This window comes from Desmodus rotundus, chromosome 1 (assembly GCF_022682495.2).
Source record: "Desmodus rotundus isolate HL8 chromosome 1, HLdesRot8A.1, whole genome shotgun sequence".
Taxonomy (NCBI): domain Eukaryota; kingdom Metazoa; phylum Chordata; class Mammalia; order Chiroptera; family Phyllostomidae; genus Desmodus; species Desmodus rotundus.
In genome coordinates this window covers 49784287-49802321 of record NC_071387.1, presented here as the reverse complement: position 1 = coordinate 49802321, position 18035 = coordinate 49784287, and the positions used below count along the sequence as shown (strand labels likewise).

The window sequence follows — 18035 nt, the reverse complement described above, 5'->3', positions numbered from 1 at the left end:
CCCATATGAATCTGATGGGCAGCCTGGTGAAGAGCTACTTTTATAGAAAAATTCTTCTGAAAGAGCCCCAAGCAAGAAAAATCTAATGCACCCTCCTCATTAGACAGGAGAGCACAGTAGCCGAAATTCTCCCTCTGCAAAGTGATACTCCAGTTCCTGTGCGGCGAGTTCCGAAGGCAGCCCTCGGGCTCAGCAGGCCTGCCCCTAACTATATCATGGCAGTGTACTGCAGGGCTCCAGAGGTGTTTTGTTTGGCTTATTCTGATGCTCTGGAAGCATTTATTAAAGGAAAATCAGAATAAAAAATAGGTACCAGGCCAAGTAAATGGCAATTACTTGAACTAGGAGAAACTAACGGGAAATGGTCTTTTGCAACGATGTATTTCCCCACTTGTGCTTTGGCTCCCACCTCCATCTACAAAATTGCTTTCACAATTATGGGAATGACTTCAAGTTCATAAACTTTCTACCAATCCCAAGACAACTAACAGTGCAAATATGGAAGCTGATTCAAAATGCAGTTCCTTTGAGTATGACAGATGAGTTTCCTATAAATCATGTGTCAGGCAGTTCAGTTCTGCCATTATAGATAGTTTTGTTTGTATTTCCTCAGAGACAGTTACATATATTTAGAGCATTTATAATGGCAAGTCATTTGTCTACAATTTTCTCTCTTCTCTCCTCTTGCAGAGGGAAAGGAAAAAAAAATAATAACCAAGTCCTCAAACCAAAACAATCCAATTATTTGCAGGAAGCATAAAATTTTTTCCTAAGGTTGTCTGCGAGAACAGAAACTTACTTCCTCTTAATGTAATTCCAAATGTGTGTGTGTGTGTGTGTGTGTGTGTGTGAGACATGAAACTTCAACTACCAGGGATTTAAAAAGCTCTTTACAGCACATCTGTAGACACCACCAAAGTCCAGCCCATTAAAACCATGACATTGTTTCCCACTCCTAGAAAAACATTTTATGTGAAAAATGCATAGAACATGTACGGTTTGACTTTTGCTTAAAAAAGTGTGTCTCTAAAATATAGCCCCGCTCACACACACATTTGTACACACCCGGCACACACGAGGGTACCCCATGAGGGCGTAGGGAAGAGGCTGTCATTCTTTATTTTATGCCCTTTGGAATGCTAATTTGTTATGAGCACATACTTACGGTAATTTTAGGAAAGTGAATACTAGTTTAGGCATAATAATGCATACCTAAAACTGATACCCTCAAATCTTCAACCACTGGCAAATTTAACAGAACTTTCTAAAGTGGACACTAATATACTTAATTTTGGCTTTGTTTTCAGCTTCCATGCAAATTCTTCATGAGCCTAAAGTGAAAATTTACTCAATTTATGGTTTCCCATTTTTATCTATATGTTTTTTTATCTGATAAAATTATTTGTTGGGGAGGCATAATAATTGGGAGAAGGAGGTGATGGCCAGCCAGAATTATAAAGATAAAATTTTGATTGAAAACAAAAGATCATCTGTACACTTTGTTTGGCAACGAGTTCTGTGTCCACATTCTCATTTCTGGAAGTACTAAACATAGTAACAGCAATCACAGCCAGCGTTTCTTGACCATTTCTACTCTGTGCTGCAGACTGTTCCAAAGGCTTCACTCTGAGTAAGTCACTAAATCTTCATTTCAACCCTGTGAGGGAACAAAGGCAACCTGTCCTCATGGCAGAGAAAGAACTTAAACCCAGAATGTCTGGCTTTGGAGCCCAAACTTAACTTCTTTCAACTAAAGGCTGATACATGTGATCATTTGTATGATCTTCTTGGTGGATGTCAAACTCAAATTCCCCATCGTTTTATTTGGAGAAGAAAGTTTGAAATGAATACCCTTCTATACTCCAAGATGCCCTTTGGTACAGAAATGCAGGGAATACTGCATTTGAGTAATATTCTCTATCATATAGTGTTCACAGTAAGCCACGGTGCATTTTGACACACCTTTAACCTTCACAACTTGCAGGTACTGAGATTCTCTCTAGACCACAGACCAAGCTGCTTTCATTTTCCATTCCTGTAACAAACACTAGACAACAAAAACTTAATACCCTAACTGAGTTCCTTCTTCATTAGAACTTTAAAAGCAAAATGTTTAAAATGCAAATATGAGGTGAATTACAGAAATACTTTAAAGCTGTTCTTGTGCACTGAGAGGGAGCTGCCACTCTGACCAAGAACGTGCTGTTGAAGGTATTTATACTTTTGTTCACGAGTGCTATAGCTCTTGTGCACTTTCGCTGATTAATTAGGTGTTCATCTGCAGGGTCAGACCTAAACAGAGATGTGTGGAATGTCAGCGGGACTGGAAATAGACCAAAACCCACTATAACGTGGCCAGACAAAGCTTTCTCCCCGCGCTGGCTGTTCAGGGTGTCAGGCAGATTACGCCAATGGTTCAGCTGAATATTTCTGGCAAGAATGTGAAACAGAAACCCCAGTTTGGGGAGGAGGGAAGGAAGGCTGGCAGGAAAATGCTTTTATAAAGGATGATCTACTGGACCATCTGTGTGTCTGGAGGTATTTAAGGGTTTTATTTTAACTTCAACATCTGACATCATGACTTTTAAAAAGAAGTGGAAACAGGCATATTATTAGTTATTTAAGACTCTGCTTCAGTCCACATATCAATTTAATCCTATTTACTCTAAAATGACTCCCCTGAACATTTATTAGACTCCTTTGATTCTAAAAGGCAAAAATCCCCGCGTCAGCTGTCACGGTCACGCCCATTTTTTCCTTCTACAATAAACTGTCTGTCCCCAGCACAGTTACTGAAGGCTAACATTAATTCGGTGTTGGAAGTGCAGCCTAGGAAGATATAAAAGATGTATTTCAGTCCATTTCAACCTCTACCCTTTACGCTATAAAGGGAAACAGAAAGACTGAAATTTTTGTTAATGGTTTCCTTATGTTTAAGTTTCCTTAAAATACTGCACATTTTCACATTACAATTAAATGTAATACACATTATACAGATCATCCGAAGCATCCACATTTGTTTTGCACGTAGCCTTTGGCCAGAGTGGACAGTGTGTTTGCAGTAGCCTCCCAAACCTCACACTACAGCTCAGCACGTCAGCAAAGGAGGACACAGTCAGCTCGCTACTAGTATGACCACCAACGACAGCAAAGGCTACCTGTGCTCCCCGCACGCCAGCGATCAGCGCATGGACAGCCTTCCAGGACGGGTGCCCTTCCAGTGTGCATTTTACAATGACGTGTAGACAAGCCTGGTGTCGTTTCCCAGGTCACAATGGTTCGTGAGACCTGGGGAGCCAGGAGCGAAACCCAGTCGGAGGACGAGGCTGTGCACTCTTACACACACCCGCAACTGATAACCGAGGAAGTCACTCTGGTGACACTTGCAGGGAGACAGTCTATGTTATAAAATCTCCCACAGTAACTTCTCAATTATCAACTTCAATTAAAAAAAATCAGGGGTTGGAATCCTAATGAATAAGGGCAAGAGTGAGGAAGACGAAATGTAAGCACCTACCAAAGTAAACAGTGAGAAAGGCCGCCCTTCTCTGAGTTCTGGCCCAGGGGCCCTGTATCAGAGAGGCCTCCCGCACCTCTGCGTCTCAAAGCGCCCCACCCCCACTCCCACCACTCACTGTTCCCATAACTGGAGTTCTTTCCTTCGCAGCACATGTCACCACCTGACACAGTTTAGGTCTATTGTTTACTGCCTGTGCCCCCAACTGGAATGTATGGACAGGAGCCTGCACCTATGCTGGAAACAGAGCAGGAATTCAGTCATTATTTGCTTAATTCATAAATGAATTAATGGAGTCTCCTTCCCCTCATAAAAGTGTTAACTGAAAACATTTTACACCAGTATTTTTTTATGGATAATGTACTGGTAATTGTGATTACAAATGTGAAGGACTTTTTCCATGCCTGCCTAAATTGAATGAGCAAGCAAATAAATAACTGGAAGACACTGTGTCAGACCAGCAGTCCCAGGGCACAGCCCCAGGCGAGCCAGCATTAGTTTGCTTTCCTTCCAGCCTTCATGCTCAGCCAGAAGCCAAAGAAGCTACCAGACAATGAGAAACAGCCAATCAGATCACATTTTTTTTTTCTGATCATGATTTTCAATCTTGGTTTTCATTCTACCAATTACCATTCTAAAGCTTTCCCCATGATTCCAAAAAATGGTTCCAGCATTTAAAAAACCCTTATCTCCTAGAAATACACCGTCCCCACCCTTCCTCTTCTCCAGGTGCCTCAGGGTGCTACCTACCTGCGAGAGTACCCAGACTCATTTTGGGGAAGTCGGGGTTCCTCAGCTCTTCGGTGCTTGCAGACTTCATGACAGAATTTAGTGAAGATAGGGTGCTGATGAGCTGGGAGTTGAGAGAGCCAATCTGTGAGTGAGGTTCCCCAAAAGCTTCTGCCAGTTCACTATAGTTCTCAGCCAGCAGCGTCTGCTGTTCCGCTAGCAGCTTCTGGACGCGCTCAATGTAGTGATCCAAGCCAGTCATCACTGCAGACGGAGCCTGCGGATGGGGGCTCTCCGCAAACTCTCCCACAGGCTCATCCCCAACACCTACGCTCCTTCTGCTGGCCATTGGCCCCACAGCCGACTGGGGAGGCCCACAAGCTATGGTCCTCATTTTGAGACCAACCAGGTAGTTGTCATTAATATTTATCTGCCCCACACCTGACTCTTTGGTCTTCACAGCTGAAGGCCTGTCAAAACCAGAAGTGCCAGAAAGCACTGTTCCAACTGCGACAGACCGTGTCTTGGTGGAAGAATTGATGTCCCTGACACGGCCTTCTCCTATAGCCACAGTCCGCATTTCCACAGTCTCGGTGCTGGTCTGCTTGTCCAAAGTGCTGAGGGAAGTGTTGGTGCCGGATTCCATAAGGGGGGCCGTCTCGGTGTTGGTGAACTGGCTCACCTGCTCCAAAACTGTGCTGGTGTGCTGGCTTGTGGTCTGAGGCACTGCCATGACAGCAGCTTCCACCTGGCCGACAGAGTCCGTGCTCACGCTGCGGGAGATGCACTCCTTTGCAGAGCAGACAATCACATCGACAGAACAATCTCCGCAACCCACAGATCGCACTTCTTTGAGATTCAGGTTGGTCTTGAGGAGGGTCAGGTCTTTCACAGACTCTTCCGTGTTGCTGCCTGTTTCACAGACGCTGATTTCCACACCCATGCTCTTATCACATGTCTCCACAGACCTTCCAGTGCATTGGTCACGCATTTCCACCCTTTCTTGAACAATCCACCAATTCATGGGCAGCTCCGGCCCCACGACTTTATTCTCCCAACTGGGCTGGCAGGAGACGCCTATGCTGCTTGTCTGCACAGAGCTCCCAACACACAAGTCAACCACGTCCACATGACTGCCAACCATTTGGTCTCTCGTCTGCACCACTGCCTCCACCATCTTGCTGAAGACAAGCGGTTGGGCCATCACGGCTTTGTCAACTTTTTTCCTCGATCCAGCCGCCTGCAGCTCTTGCTTGAGTTTAGTCATCTCTCGGTCGTGAGTGGTTTCCTTAAGCTGTACTTCCAGGCGGTAGATCTTTTCCTTTAAGGCTTCTATGGTCTGCTGCTGCAGCTCGATTTCTTTGTCAGCTTCAGTAGTCACCCCGAGCATGGCCTCTGTCACACTGACCCCAGAACTCCTTGTCTCAATGACCGTCCCTACAGCAGCATCCTTGAAGGACCTGGAGCCTCTGTGGTACATGACAATGTCATTCATGTTCTCGTTGGCACCCACGGCCACAGACCGGCACTCTCGACGCCGACTCTCCCCATTCTCCCTGAGCTCCAAGGAGGCCTCCGAGCTGCTGCCCTGGATCTTCTGCTCCAGGGCCTGCATGTCTGCTGTGAGCTGCCGGAACTCTTTTATCCTCTGTGTGCTCTGCTCTACGCTCTCTATCTCTTCTGCTTCATATTCGATGTATAATTCCCCATCACCTCTCCGGACCCTGGAGAGCTCTTCCAGCTGGGATGTGTTCCCAGCACTGTAGGACCGCTTCCTCACACCGCAGACATCGTTCTGAGATGCGGCTCTTTGGTTCTTCAGCTGTGAGGCCAACTGCCTTTTCTCCTCTTGCAAGACAGCAATCTTTACCTGGAGCACAGGGATGGTTCGTACCTGTTCCTCGAGCTCCTTCAGGCGTTTCAGGGCGATGGCCATCTGCTCCCGGATGTGCTGCAGGTGCATGGGGCTCACGTTGGTCACCGGAGTGGAGATCCCTGAGCTCAAAGGGCTGTGGCGGAGAGAGCTCCCCATGGAAGAAGTGGTGGCAGTGACTGGGGCATAGCTACTATAATCCCCGTTGCCTTGGTATCCATTCTGAAGCTGGAACATGGCAGGATTGTGGTTTCCAGAACCCATAAAGGAGGAGAGAGAGCCTGTTGAGCCCAGGCCTCCAAAACTGGCCAACCTGGGCCTTCGCAGGTCACTTGGTGTCGCCTGCATGGTGATTCTCTCCTGTTCCAATCTCCTTCGGGTCTCCATCAGTGTCTTGGTGACATGAAGGTTGTGCTTTGGAGGTTGAGGTGAGGGTGGTGGTAGCTGTCGGCTTTCTGGGACGGTAAGAAAGGTGGGTGAGAGCTCCAGAGGGGCGGGTAGCCTTGGGATTGGAGTTGATGTAACTTGGCTTCTGGCTAGGAGGAAGCTCGGGCACTGCTTGTTGTCATCACTGTTGGAAGATGACAAAGATTCAGTGGAAGCCCATGGCCCTTGCTGGCCAGGTGTGGCGGTGCTCTCCGGGCATGGCACAGATGGCTTCCGCCTCTTCTGGATGTTCAGCTTCTTGATGGTGTTTCCTTTCTGAATGTCATCCACGTATTTGAGGAAATCTAAGTCTAGCTGATAACCATAGGGAGTCTCCACAGAATAAGGATATCTCTGTTCCTTGTCATGGTCCCCATTTAGAACATCATCTGCTTTTCCTGAGGGAGAGAGAGAAGACAGTGCTTTAATGCCATGTAATAGTGGCAAAAGCTAATAAATGTGTATGTAGCAGTGTGGCCAGCTGGTATGATTTGAGTTGACAGACCTATGTTCTGATCCTGGATTTACAACTTAACAGTTGAGTGAATGAGTTAATAAACCTCGGGCAATTTAAGTTTCCCCCGGGGTAAAATATGAAAATACAAGCATTTCACTCATAAAGTTGTTAAAAGAATGTAATGAGTTAATGATTTTAAAGAGCCAAGCACAGAGCAAGCCCTTGCTAAATACATTATCTTTCCTTACTTATTTTTTAAGCCCTCACACAAGGATATGTTTATTGATTTGGAGTGCAGGGAGAGACATTGATGTGAGAGAGAAACATTGACCGGTTGCCTCCTGCACGTGCCCTGACCAGGGATCACACCCACAACCTAGGCACGTGCCCTGACCAGGAATTGGACCGCGACCTTTTAGTGCGCAGGACAACACTGCAACCAACTGAGCCACCTGGCCAGGGCTAAATACCTTGGTATTTTTTTAAACGAATGCGTTAAATGATTTAAAACCATTTTCTTTCTTTCTTTTAAATCCTCATCCGAGTTTGTTTTTCCATTGCTTTTTAGAGAGAGAGGAAAGGAAAGAAAGAGAAGCATGGGTGTGGACAGAAACATCAACTGGTTGCCTCCCATATGCACCCAGACTAGAGATTCTTATGTGCCTAGACCACGGATTGAATCCACAACCTATGCAGGAATCGAACCCACAACCTTTTGGTTACGAGGTGATGCTCCAACCAACCAGCTGAGCCATACCAGCCAGGGCTTAAAAGCATTTCAAGTAGATAATTTCTTTTGTTGTCTAATTGATAGCAGTCATTAAGACCCCTATTTTATAAAGTGTACTCTGAGGCACAAAAAATAAAACAAGGCAAAACAAAACAAAAAACCTTAGAATAACTGGCCAAGTTAGGGCAGACTCAAAGAGGCCTGGGACGTGAGTTCAGCGACCTAGGGCAGATCATGCAGCCTTTCTAAATGGTGGCCAGCGGGTCCCAGTGCCTGATCACCTCCACGAGACCACAGGAGATCACAGCTGTCTTCGACTTTTCCCTCACTGAGAACACTGCGACAAAGGACGTTGAGTGATTAACTCCAGCAGCAGGGGTGCAAGAACAGAGGACAAATTTCAACTCTACTTCGTGTCTTACGGTTTAAAAACAAAACCAAACCCTGTGCCAACTCCAGGAAAAGTTTTCTACACTTTGACCTCTTTTGGACAAAACATTCACTATCACAAGAATACCTTGTTTTGTAGCTGTGCTGTATGCAAACAAATGCAAAGGAGAATGGAAATAGGGGCAAACCTCTATCCAAACACTGGATCATGTGGTATTTGGTAAATGCTACTTCTGTCTAAACCAAACATTTAGAAAAGGAAACACAAGAACCTTTCAAGGCACAGACCCTGGTGCTGACCTAAGCTATGCATTTCAAACTGAAAAGCAAGACCATTTTTGTTTGTTTAAATTGCAGGATAAGGTAATGTGTTTTCCTAGAGTCACAATGAAAGCTCTGCATTTTTAGAGCTATGGAAAGGACCCAAAAGTAATGAGTGAAAACACAGGCCTTGGGTATAAAACCCCACCTGATGGCTGTCAAGGTCCAAGTAATTCCAGCAATTTCAGTTGCCAGCCTGCCCTTCCGGGCCGCGACACCGCTGCACACTTATACCTGATATCGTGAAAGCTCTCAGTAAACCTTTTGCCTCCGTTAGCCCTCATTCCTCTGAAATGTTGGAAAGAAATGCACAAAAAGAAGATTGCCAAGCAGAGGAGTAAAAAGGTGTAATTCTTCGTGTCCTGCTTGAAAAGATTAGTAGATCGTTGCAGCTGCTGGAATTCAGGCACTAGATTTCAGTTCTACAACATGAGTGGAAAGACTTCTCTTTGAAAGAGGGGCACACAGCACCCATCGTTTTGTAGCCAAAGGAAGGGCGAGCTGAGGAAGGGCGCGTGCGCCTGGAAATCTGGGCTCAGGCTAGCAGACCGCGTCTTCCCGTCTCTCCCCTTTTTTAACACCACATGGACAACACAGTCACTCCAAATATGCGGCCGGACTTGTTTCCAGCGCTCTCTGAAATTCCACAAAGGGAAACTGCAGGCTCGGGTGTCAGACAGCGGCAGACAGATCTCACCACCACCACCAGCAGGGACTTTAGCCCCGGGCCGAGGCCCGCGCGCTGCCCACCCCTCCTCCCGCTCGCGCGCCCCGCACACCTACCAAGCGCCGGCTGCACTGCCCGCCGGCCCGCCCCGCGGCACCGCACGCCCGGCTCTGCCGCTCTGACGCCCCGGCTCTCCACCCCGCCAGGAAAGGAGGTTCAACATTTGCGAAACTGAGCCGCGCCACGCGCACATACCATAGGCCGAGTGCTCACCAATGAAGTCTGCCTCCGCCTTCGGCGACACCACCCCCAGCACACTCAGCTGCTCGGCATTCCCCGCTTTCTTACCAGGGGAAAACAGGAAACCGGGATCTTTTGAAAGTGTGTGCGCTTCGTTCCAGTGCTGCCGCAAGTAAAAATCAAGCCAGCAATTTAACCATGTCCACAGAGAGGCTCTGTCTGCCGGCCCAGCCACTGCTTCATGAAAGAGTTTGTGTTCTGGTGTGGAAACTAAGCAGCCTCAGCCCTCAGTCACCTGAGCACGGGAGGCACAATTGGCCCCACTGTTCTCGGCGGGTTCTCAAAGTCGCCAGCAGCACCCAGTGGTTCCAGAGCACTGAGCGACCCTTCTCAGCATTTGGCTCTTAACCAGTGACTGGCAGCTATCCTTTCATATGAATCTCAGCTCAGCTTGTGCTATGGCGACAGTTTCTCTCAAAAGAATTTTTAAACATCTCCTATCAGTTACTAAAGTAGTACATATTTCTTAAAAGGTCATGTAAAGACTATTTAAGCAAGAAAAAAATCACTCATCTCAACATCTAGTGGCAACTGTTAATATTTCATTATGACGCCTACGTTTTTCTGTTTCTTAACATGTTCACTTTTCCCGCTTAGGCATTTTCAATTTTCAATATGAAAGGTTTTTAACCGTTTTCCTCCAAAAATCTTTTAAACGTACTGCTTTAACATCAAGATTTAAAACACAATAAAATACATCACATTTTTCAGTAAACGTTAACCGTTACATATTATTTCTGCACTTTACAAAAGGCACGGTCATGACAAATTACCCCTCACATGGACTCTGGAGTCCTTAATCTGGGAGTCGGGCAGATGTCAGAATTTTACCATGTTCGATGATTTGCTAGTCCTCCCTGAACCGGACCATCCTAAGGCTTTGTAATTCAAGTTTCATGATTGTGAAAAAAGCAAGCTGTGTTCTCAAGGTGTGATTTTTACAAACAACCCTCCGCAGTACGGACTATTCTCCGATTAAAGATATCCAGTGTCATTATTTTTTGTACCTCGTTTCTACTGTACCTTGCACACATCAACACAAATACGGCACTAACAGGGCCCTGACCGATATCCCAGCTTTTCATGTACACAGTCTCATCTCCCTAGGCCAGACTGGAACTATCCCGAGAGAAACAAATTTCACATTAAAAATATCCTCCATTGTTTCCCCTTTCCAACCACACGTATCAATTAACAAGATGCTGGGAACAAAGTAGATGTTTAAAAATATTTCCTGAAGGAATAACTGAATATATAATATAACACAATGAGCTTAAAAAAACCCCATCTTAATGCTCTACAGAGTTGGTGCTTGCTCTATATTGGTGTTAAGGACAACTCCTGCATGATGCCGTTTATCTTTAGGTTGTGATTATCTTTAGGGCTGTGGAATCATGAGTGCTTTTCATGTTGATACTTGTATTTCATAAATTTCTATAACATAGGTATTTGTCTTTTAAAAATACGATTATAAGAAGTCACTATTTGGAAAGCAAGAGAGATGAACTGAAAGAAACTCCAAGAAAGTTCGTTTGGAGATGGATGAATGAGGCAGCCGGGCGGACAGCTAGATGTCCTGCCATATGTGTTATCCCATTCTTCCACACTAGCAGAACTCCTACGTTTAGCTGGGCAAATATACAGACTATATTTACCCAGCCTCCTTTATTGTTAGTATGGCCATAAGCAGAAATGTCACATAGCAACCACCAGAAACCTCCCTTAAAAGACACAGGAATAGGTCTATGGCCTCCTTTCTTCTTTGATCCTTCCTCCATCCTGCTACCTGGAATGCAGATGTGATGACTGGAACTTCAGCTGCTATCTTAGACCATGAGTTCATACACAGGAATAGAGGAATAATATTCTAGATGGAACCTGGGTCTCTAAGATCTTTGTGGATCAAAGCTGCTATGCTACTTCAGGAAAGCATACCTCTATAATTTTATGTGAAAGAGTAATTTTTATTTTGTGTAGCTATTGTATGTTTTGGGTCTCTGTTACTTGGGGCTAAATTGAATTCCATGTCTCCACTCCCCCACAAAAGAAAAAAAAAGAAGAAAGAAAACCAGATTGTGAAAAAAAGAAAAATAATAAATAATAAACTAGGGCAATGTTACAATAAAACTTTTTTTAATTACAAAGTTTGATTAATTCAACAATAATTAGAGAAGTGTAAAAAAACCCCAACAGTATAAAAATTGTCTAAGTGGGTTATAAGGAGACTCTTAACTTACTAAAGGCCATTTTTTTGGACTAACAGAGCTGTGCCTGCTCATATATACACACCACCAGCTCTGTCTGCAGCCAGAATCCTGAAAGTAACAGCTTCCAACTAAACCTTCTGGAATCAGAGGGCTGCCCCTGGTGTTTACAAGAATTTTTTGAATGTCTGGAAATCCAGTAGTGGAGACTGCGCCTGGCACCACCTCTACCTTCATTATGTAGCATTTACTGAAAGCTTAACTGGGTGCAGAAAATGGTCCTATTCAGTAGAAAGAGTAAGAGGAAGGATTTATAAGAAATAAAATGAGGTAGTCTAGCTGGGAGATAAATGCTGAACACCTTAAACATAACACTAATTGAGATCAGTTACAAAGGCACATTATCAACAAGAACAATGTGATAGTATGTGAACCAGCGATCAAAATATAATTGAGTTAACCAGGACATGCGTTCTGAAGACCAGGTAAGTAAGTGATGATAGAAAAAGGGGAAGAGAGGTAAGCGGTGGAGAAGAGCCAGGGCATGGCCTGTTAGTGCAGCTCTAAGAAACACGCAGAAGAAAGGGGATGACTGAGTAGAGAAGAGGCCACCAGGTCTGGGTCCTGGATCAGGGGAATTCTGTCCACTTAGTCACAGTTACCATAGTGCACACCAGCCCTGTGCTGGGGACTAAAAGGCATCTATGAAGATAATCTTGATAACTGTGCGGATTAGACTGAGGTAAGCAAAGAGATTAAACTCAAGTTAAAATGTTATAATCCCCAAGTATGAAATGAGGACCAAATAATTTTATTCATACATTCAACTTATATTTATAATCACTACTGATAAAAAAGCAATCTTAGTAACTCCCCCTGCCCCATCTCGCTCGCTCTCTCTTTACCAGGCACTGTTCTAGGAGCTGGGGACACAGCATGAACCAAATGGACTACGTCACCACTCGCACAAGGCTCACGTCGAGTGAGGGGTGTGGTGCATGGAAAAAGAAACACAAATGTAATGCAAGGCAGAAGTGAAGCAAAGAGGTAGAATCACCGGAATTTATACCTGTGTGTCCAAGTAAGTGGATCAGCTGCTAACAGTGGGCCACACGGCCTCTGGGATTGGCCTCATCTAAATGACCACACCAAGGGTCTCAGAGTCCCTCCTGCCCCTTCTCTCTCCTAATCCAGTTTTTAGTCTGAATTTGGGGTAACCAAACACCCAATGTAGCAGTACCAACTAGAGACAACTCCCGACGTGCAGGCCAAATTCCCATATGTGAAGAAAGAAGTGGAAATCAACAAACTGATGGCAATTCTATTCTTTATTCATATTTATTTACCACCTGGTAAAACTTGCTGCATCTGTGAGAGCGGTTCAGTTTACAACTTCAAGAACAATCTGAAATTTCCTTGCAATGTTTTTTTACAATAACAAAGTGAAATGGAGATATGAATATTTCAAAAGTCCTATCATTTAAGTTCATAAAGTATTATATGATTTTCACTTTTCAAGGAAACTAAGCTTACTGTCCAAACAATATACAAAAATCAATGCACTTACTGGGAGGTAAAAGATTAGACAGACAGTGGAAACTGGGCAGACTACTAACCTGCTCGTGGGAGTCACACCTGTTTGCCCCCCGGGGACACAGGACAAAGTTTGGAGACATTTTTGGAAGTCACAACTAGAAGGGGGCTGCTACTGACACCTAGTGGGCAGAGGCCAGGGATGCTGCGGTAAACATCCCACAATGCGAAGGGCAGTGCCCCCTCCCTGCACCCCCCACCCCCGCCCAAGAATTATCCAGTCTGAAATGTCTCAGCTGAAAATGCCCACACTAAAGACAGTGAGCAGAGTAAGAAAATTCACACACAGCAATCGAGAATTCAACCATGTAAGTTGTGGACTTCAGGTCTTCCACTTCTCCGTGGGATCAGAACATCGTGCTCAAGGGACAGGGTGATAAAAATGCCACTTCCTGAGTAAGAAAACCCTGAATACTTTCTACACGCTCTACCACAATGAGCCATTCTTTATATGAGCAGAAGCACTGCAAGTCTCTGGAATAATGTATCCTGGTGGACTTTTAAATGGACAAGACTTTGTTATTATTATTTGATCTATTAATTAGGATACAATGACTCCTTTGTGCTGGCTTCACTGCTGCGCACTCTAGGCCCAATTACTACTGACTATCGGCGCCAGGAAAAATCATTACGCCAATGTGCCACAACTTCCACACACTCTTTTCTTCGCCAGATATCCTACCCGACAGTCGAAACTGCAAAACTTTGCTAAGCCCCGTAATGTGTAGTCTCCTCTCACAAAAAGCAAGAGGACTTGGCTTAAAGCGCTGAGTCAGTCCCTGGGAATCACATAATTATCAGAGGTTCCCATATTTAAAATCAGCAGAGTGCAAGCATCCTGCTGTTCGAAACACAACGATTCCAAATCAGCTAAGGCTGAGAAGCAGGGGAGGAAAAAACAGTGGGATGAACTGGGTGAGAAAGGTAAGTTCCCAGGGAGTTAATTACTCACAGTGTGAAAGTAACTGAGTTAGCAAATCAACTTTTGTAGACACGGACCAGTGGGATAGAGAAGACAGAGAGGCGGGACAGGTCCCTGTGAACTGGTTTAACAGGAAAGTTCCCCTGACAGCACTGTTAGCATTAAGACTTTTAGACCCAAGGAGCTTCCTTGTGCCAAATCTATGTGAGAAACACCATTTGTCAGAGAACACATAATAAAAAGGAGAACCATGTCAGTGTTCCTCATTGTGCTTTAAAATAATACATGCAGGTGAGATTTTTCTCTAGCTCTTTCATGTACCAAAAAGGACTTTTAAACCTGCTCTCTACCCCACCCAGCCAACAGACCCACCCAGTCATTCTTGCCAACGATGAGCACCTACTAGGTGCGAGGGCCTGCTCTGTGAAGCCGTGTCCCTGTTCCACAGAGTGTATACTACCTACCCGATTTCACCTGGACCTCAGATGTTTCAAACAACTACCTAAATGCTCTGTGGGGGAAAAAAAAAAAAGACAACAGCAAGGAGAGCAAAGGTGGATGCCAGAAGTTCATAGGAAGTGCCAGGCGCGTTGACAAGTCACGTGATACGGAACTGCAGGGTCTGCTCATGTGGCTAACTTACACATTGTTTCTCCTATGCACCTCTTTGTAACTCCATGTAGCTCCTCCCCCTAAATCTTTGGATTTCCTCTCACAGCTGATCGTATCTCTGCTTCTTTAACCTGTCTCCACAGACCTGAACCTGTGCACTTTCCCTACCCCTCCACTGTCTCCCGTCACCTCCCCTTTCCAAGCCGGCTCCACATCCTAAGACTACCCATTCCCACACCCCACAGAGGGAATGTTGACCCATGGAAGAAGCAGTTATCAGAGTACAAGATGGTTTTATTCTTCCATTCAGCAAGTATTTATTAAGTAGCCACCATGTGCCAAACACTGCTAGGAGGTAGGCAAATGGGACACAGAGCTCGCCTGGACACACTTGAGAACTACAGGAGGAGGAAGACAAGCGGTTGCAGAAATAAGTAACAACTGTGATGAAGTGCCATGAAAGCAAAAGACAGGAGGTGTGCTAGAACCGAGCGGCGACCCGGCTGGGCTGGCACAGGGAGTCTCCTGCCAGTGCTGCGTTTCAGGAGAGGAGGGGGCACAGGGCAAAGTGTGTGTGTGGGGGGTGTTTGGTGGGGAGATGAGTGCAGAAGAAATTCTAGGCTGAGGAAACAGCATAACAAAACCTGCCACTTTTAAGAAGTGAAAAGGGGGCTTTTCATGATAGTAAGGAAAACCCAAGGTGATGCAGAGAGGGGACAAAGTCCCATCATCACACAGGGCCCCGGAGTCAGGTTTTTGGTCCTTACTGCATTGAGTAGCTATTGAAGGGCTCTTAGCAAGGGAGTGAAATGATCACATTTGCATTTTAATAAGACTGCTCGGGCTAGGTGCTGGAGCATGTATTAAAATTCTCTTTAGTGTCCTCCATTTGGTTTTCCATGAGTAGTTCAAGTCCCCATGAAGTTTTCTCTAGGTATCACAAATTTCCCTGCACCATGTGAGTTTTATTTACGATAACCATAGTGTTAAAACTACCAGAAGGTAGGCAGAGCCTGACTAAATCTGGGACACCCTGTGGTCTACACCTTCGCCAAAATACTGAAGAGGAAACTGAGAAGGCCTGACCCATCTGAGCTTCTCAGGGCTGAGCTAGAGGCCAGAAGCAGGCCTTCAGATTCGTCCTTTGGGGCTCTATCCAGGACCCGTTCCTGCTAATAAAAAAGAAAATACTTTTCTTTAAACCAATGGATTACTCACTGCCGAGAAAAATAATGAGATTTCCTTTTCTGAAGGGGATTAAAGTATAATTAATCTAACCGGGGAGGGACAAGTGTGCTGGCAGGAATGAGGGCAGGAGGAAAGGCAAGGTGGCGTTTTAGGGAATGCAGGCTCTGATTCAGCACGTTGAGAGGCAGAAAGTAAACCTGCTCTGTATTGGGAACCAGGATGGGAATAGCAGGGACTGAAGACGTCTGTGCAGCAGAGACAGCACTGATCCGGGCTGCCAGCAAGTGTCTCTCAGAGGAAGGAGAGAAAGATGGGCAGAATGCTACTGTCAACCCTTAGTGCTCCTGGCCTGGGTCCTCCCTTCCTTCTCTACCCACACCTGACCGGGGCTGAGTCACCTGACAGGGAAGGCTAATTAAACACAGAAGACAGGGTCTGGGGGACGGTAAGCAATATATTCGGAACAGTTAAGACTTCTATGCACTAGGTGGTCTCTGACAATCTGAATTTCAGGTCAGCTTGCCTTTAGAGTCACTGACAAGGATCTTGCTGCAGGTGACCCTGATTGCCTGACGTGCATACCTGGATCCAGAACTCAGATAACATATGCTGCCTACCAGCTATTATTCCCAATTGTCAGTGCACACATCACATTAACTGTTTAAGACAGTGTCAGGCCCTGGCTGGCGTGGCTCAGTGGATTGAGCTTGGCCTGCAAACCAAAGGATCGCTGGTCTAATTCCCAGTCAGGACACATGCCTGGACTGCAGGCCAGGTCCCTAGTAGGAGGCGCTCGAGAGGCAACCACACATTGATGCTTTTCTCCCTTTCTTTCTCCCTCCCTTCCCATTTCTCTATAAATAAACCTTTAAAAAAAACCCCAAAACCAGAAGTCTAGTTGGCGCAGCAACTCTCTTTGGGGCTCTCACTGTTCAAACTGGGATAATCTGAGCATCGACCTAATATAATTAATGATAGTAACAGATTACAATCCAGCGAGTAAAGCATCTTGAACCTATAATGTTATAGAAAATAGACACAGTAGTGTGCCTACAATAAATAAATTTATTTAATAAGTAACTTAGTTAAATAAATTAATAAATTTATTTAATAAATAATTTAGTTAAATAAATAAAGGAATTATGGAGAGAAAAATCACTGTTTAACAACCACTGTAACAGAGGCTGATTCATGCAGGAATAGTCAATGGACACGAAGGCTAGTGGGGACACTTCCTACTTAAGAAGATACTGGTGTGGCCTCAGAATATCTCCCCACAAAATGCTTATCAATCACAAAGGGAAACAGGGTGACTCTACAGTGCAGAGAGCTGACGGACAACCACCTGGACCAGGTGATCCAGGCTAACACCACATGCCCCCGAGGTCGTGCTCTGAGAAGAGCCCAGCATCCTTTCTGTGGTGTTCCTGCCTGGAAGGCACGGCCTGAGTCTGGAAACGCTGACGGGTGCTGCCTGAAACACTGCAGAAAGGGATGGCAGAGGCTGAGAACCGTCCTCCACAGGAGATTAAAGAGAGAGGACAGATGCATCACACGCACGTAGGCACACACAGACGCAAACGGCAGAGCCGATGTTACCACTGGGGAACCACTGGGGAATCTGAACCTGGGTGACAGAGGTGTGAGAGTTCCTTCACAAATTTCCTCTAAACTGTTTCAAATTATTTCAAAATGAATTTTATACACACACACACATACACACATACAAAAAAAGGTGGGCAAAGGTAGGTTCACAGTTGTGAGTAATGAAATAGTTTATTCTTATTAATATAGTATTATTTCTTATTCTTATTTCATTATGATTTATCTTTAAGGTGATGATGGCTGGTAATTTAACCTACTTTTGCCCACCTGTGTGTGTGTGTGTCTGTATATACATTTACACATATAATACACGCATACACATGTCAATATATGTCAGTGCACAGCACATTAGCTATTGCAAGACCATGTCCGGTGTCTGTGTGGCTGAGAAACTCTCTCTGGGGCTCTCACTGTTCCAATCTGGGATAGTCTGAACATGAGAAGAACAATTTTAATTGTTGTATGTATGTATACATCCGTATGAACAACTGTAAACCTACC

General features: G+C 45.1%; 1 protein-coding gene across 11 annotated transcripts in view; it reads right to left on the bottom strand.

Moving 5' to 3' along the window:
• KANK1 (KN motif and ankyrin repeat domains 1) overlaps positions 1 to 18035 on the bottom strand; it is a 189456-nt gene that overhangs the window by 21168 nt on the left and 150253 nt on the right. For 10 of the 11 annotated variants that reach the window (XM_053924038.2, XM_045191132.3, XM_045191152.2 and 7 more), the window contains one exon: positions 4268 to 6943. In XM_053924038.2, the coding sequence (XP_053780013.1) occupies positions 4268 to 6943 (2676 nt within the window). Of the gene's footprint in view, positions 1 to 4267; positions 6944 to 9226; positions 9353 to 18035 lie in introns of those variants that run through there. The other variant, XM_053924054.1, reaches the window with a different exon arrangement.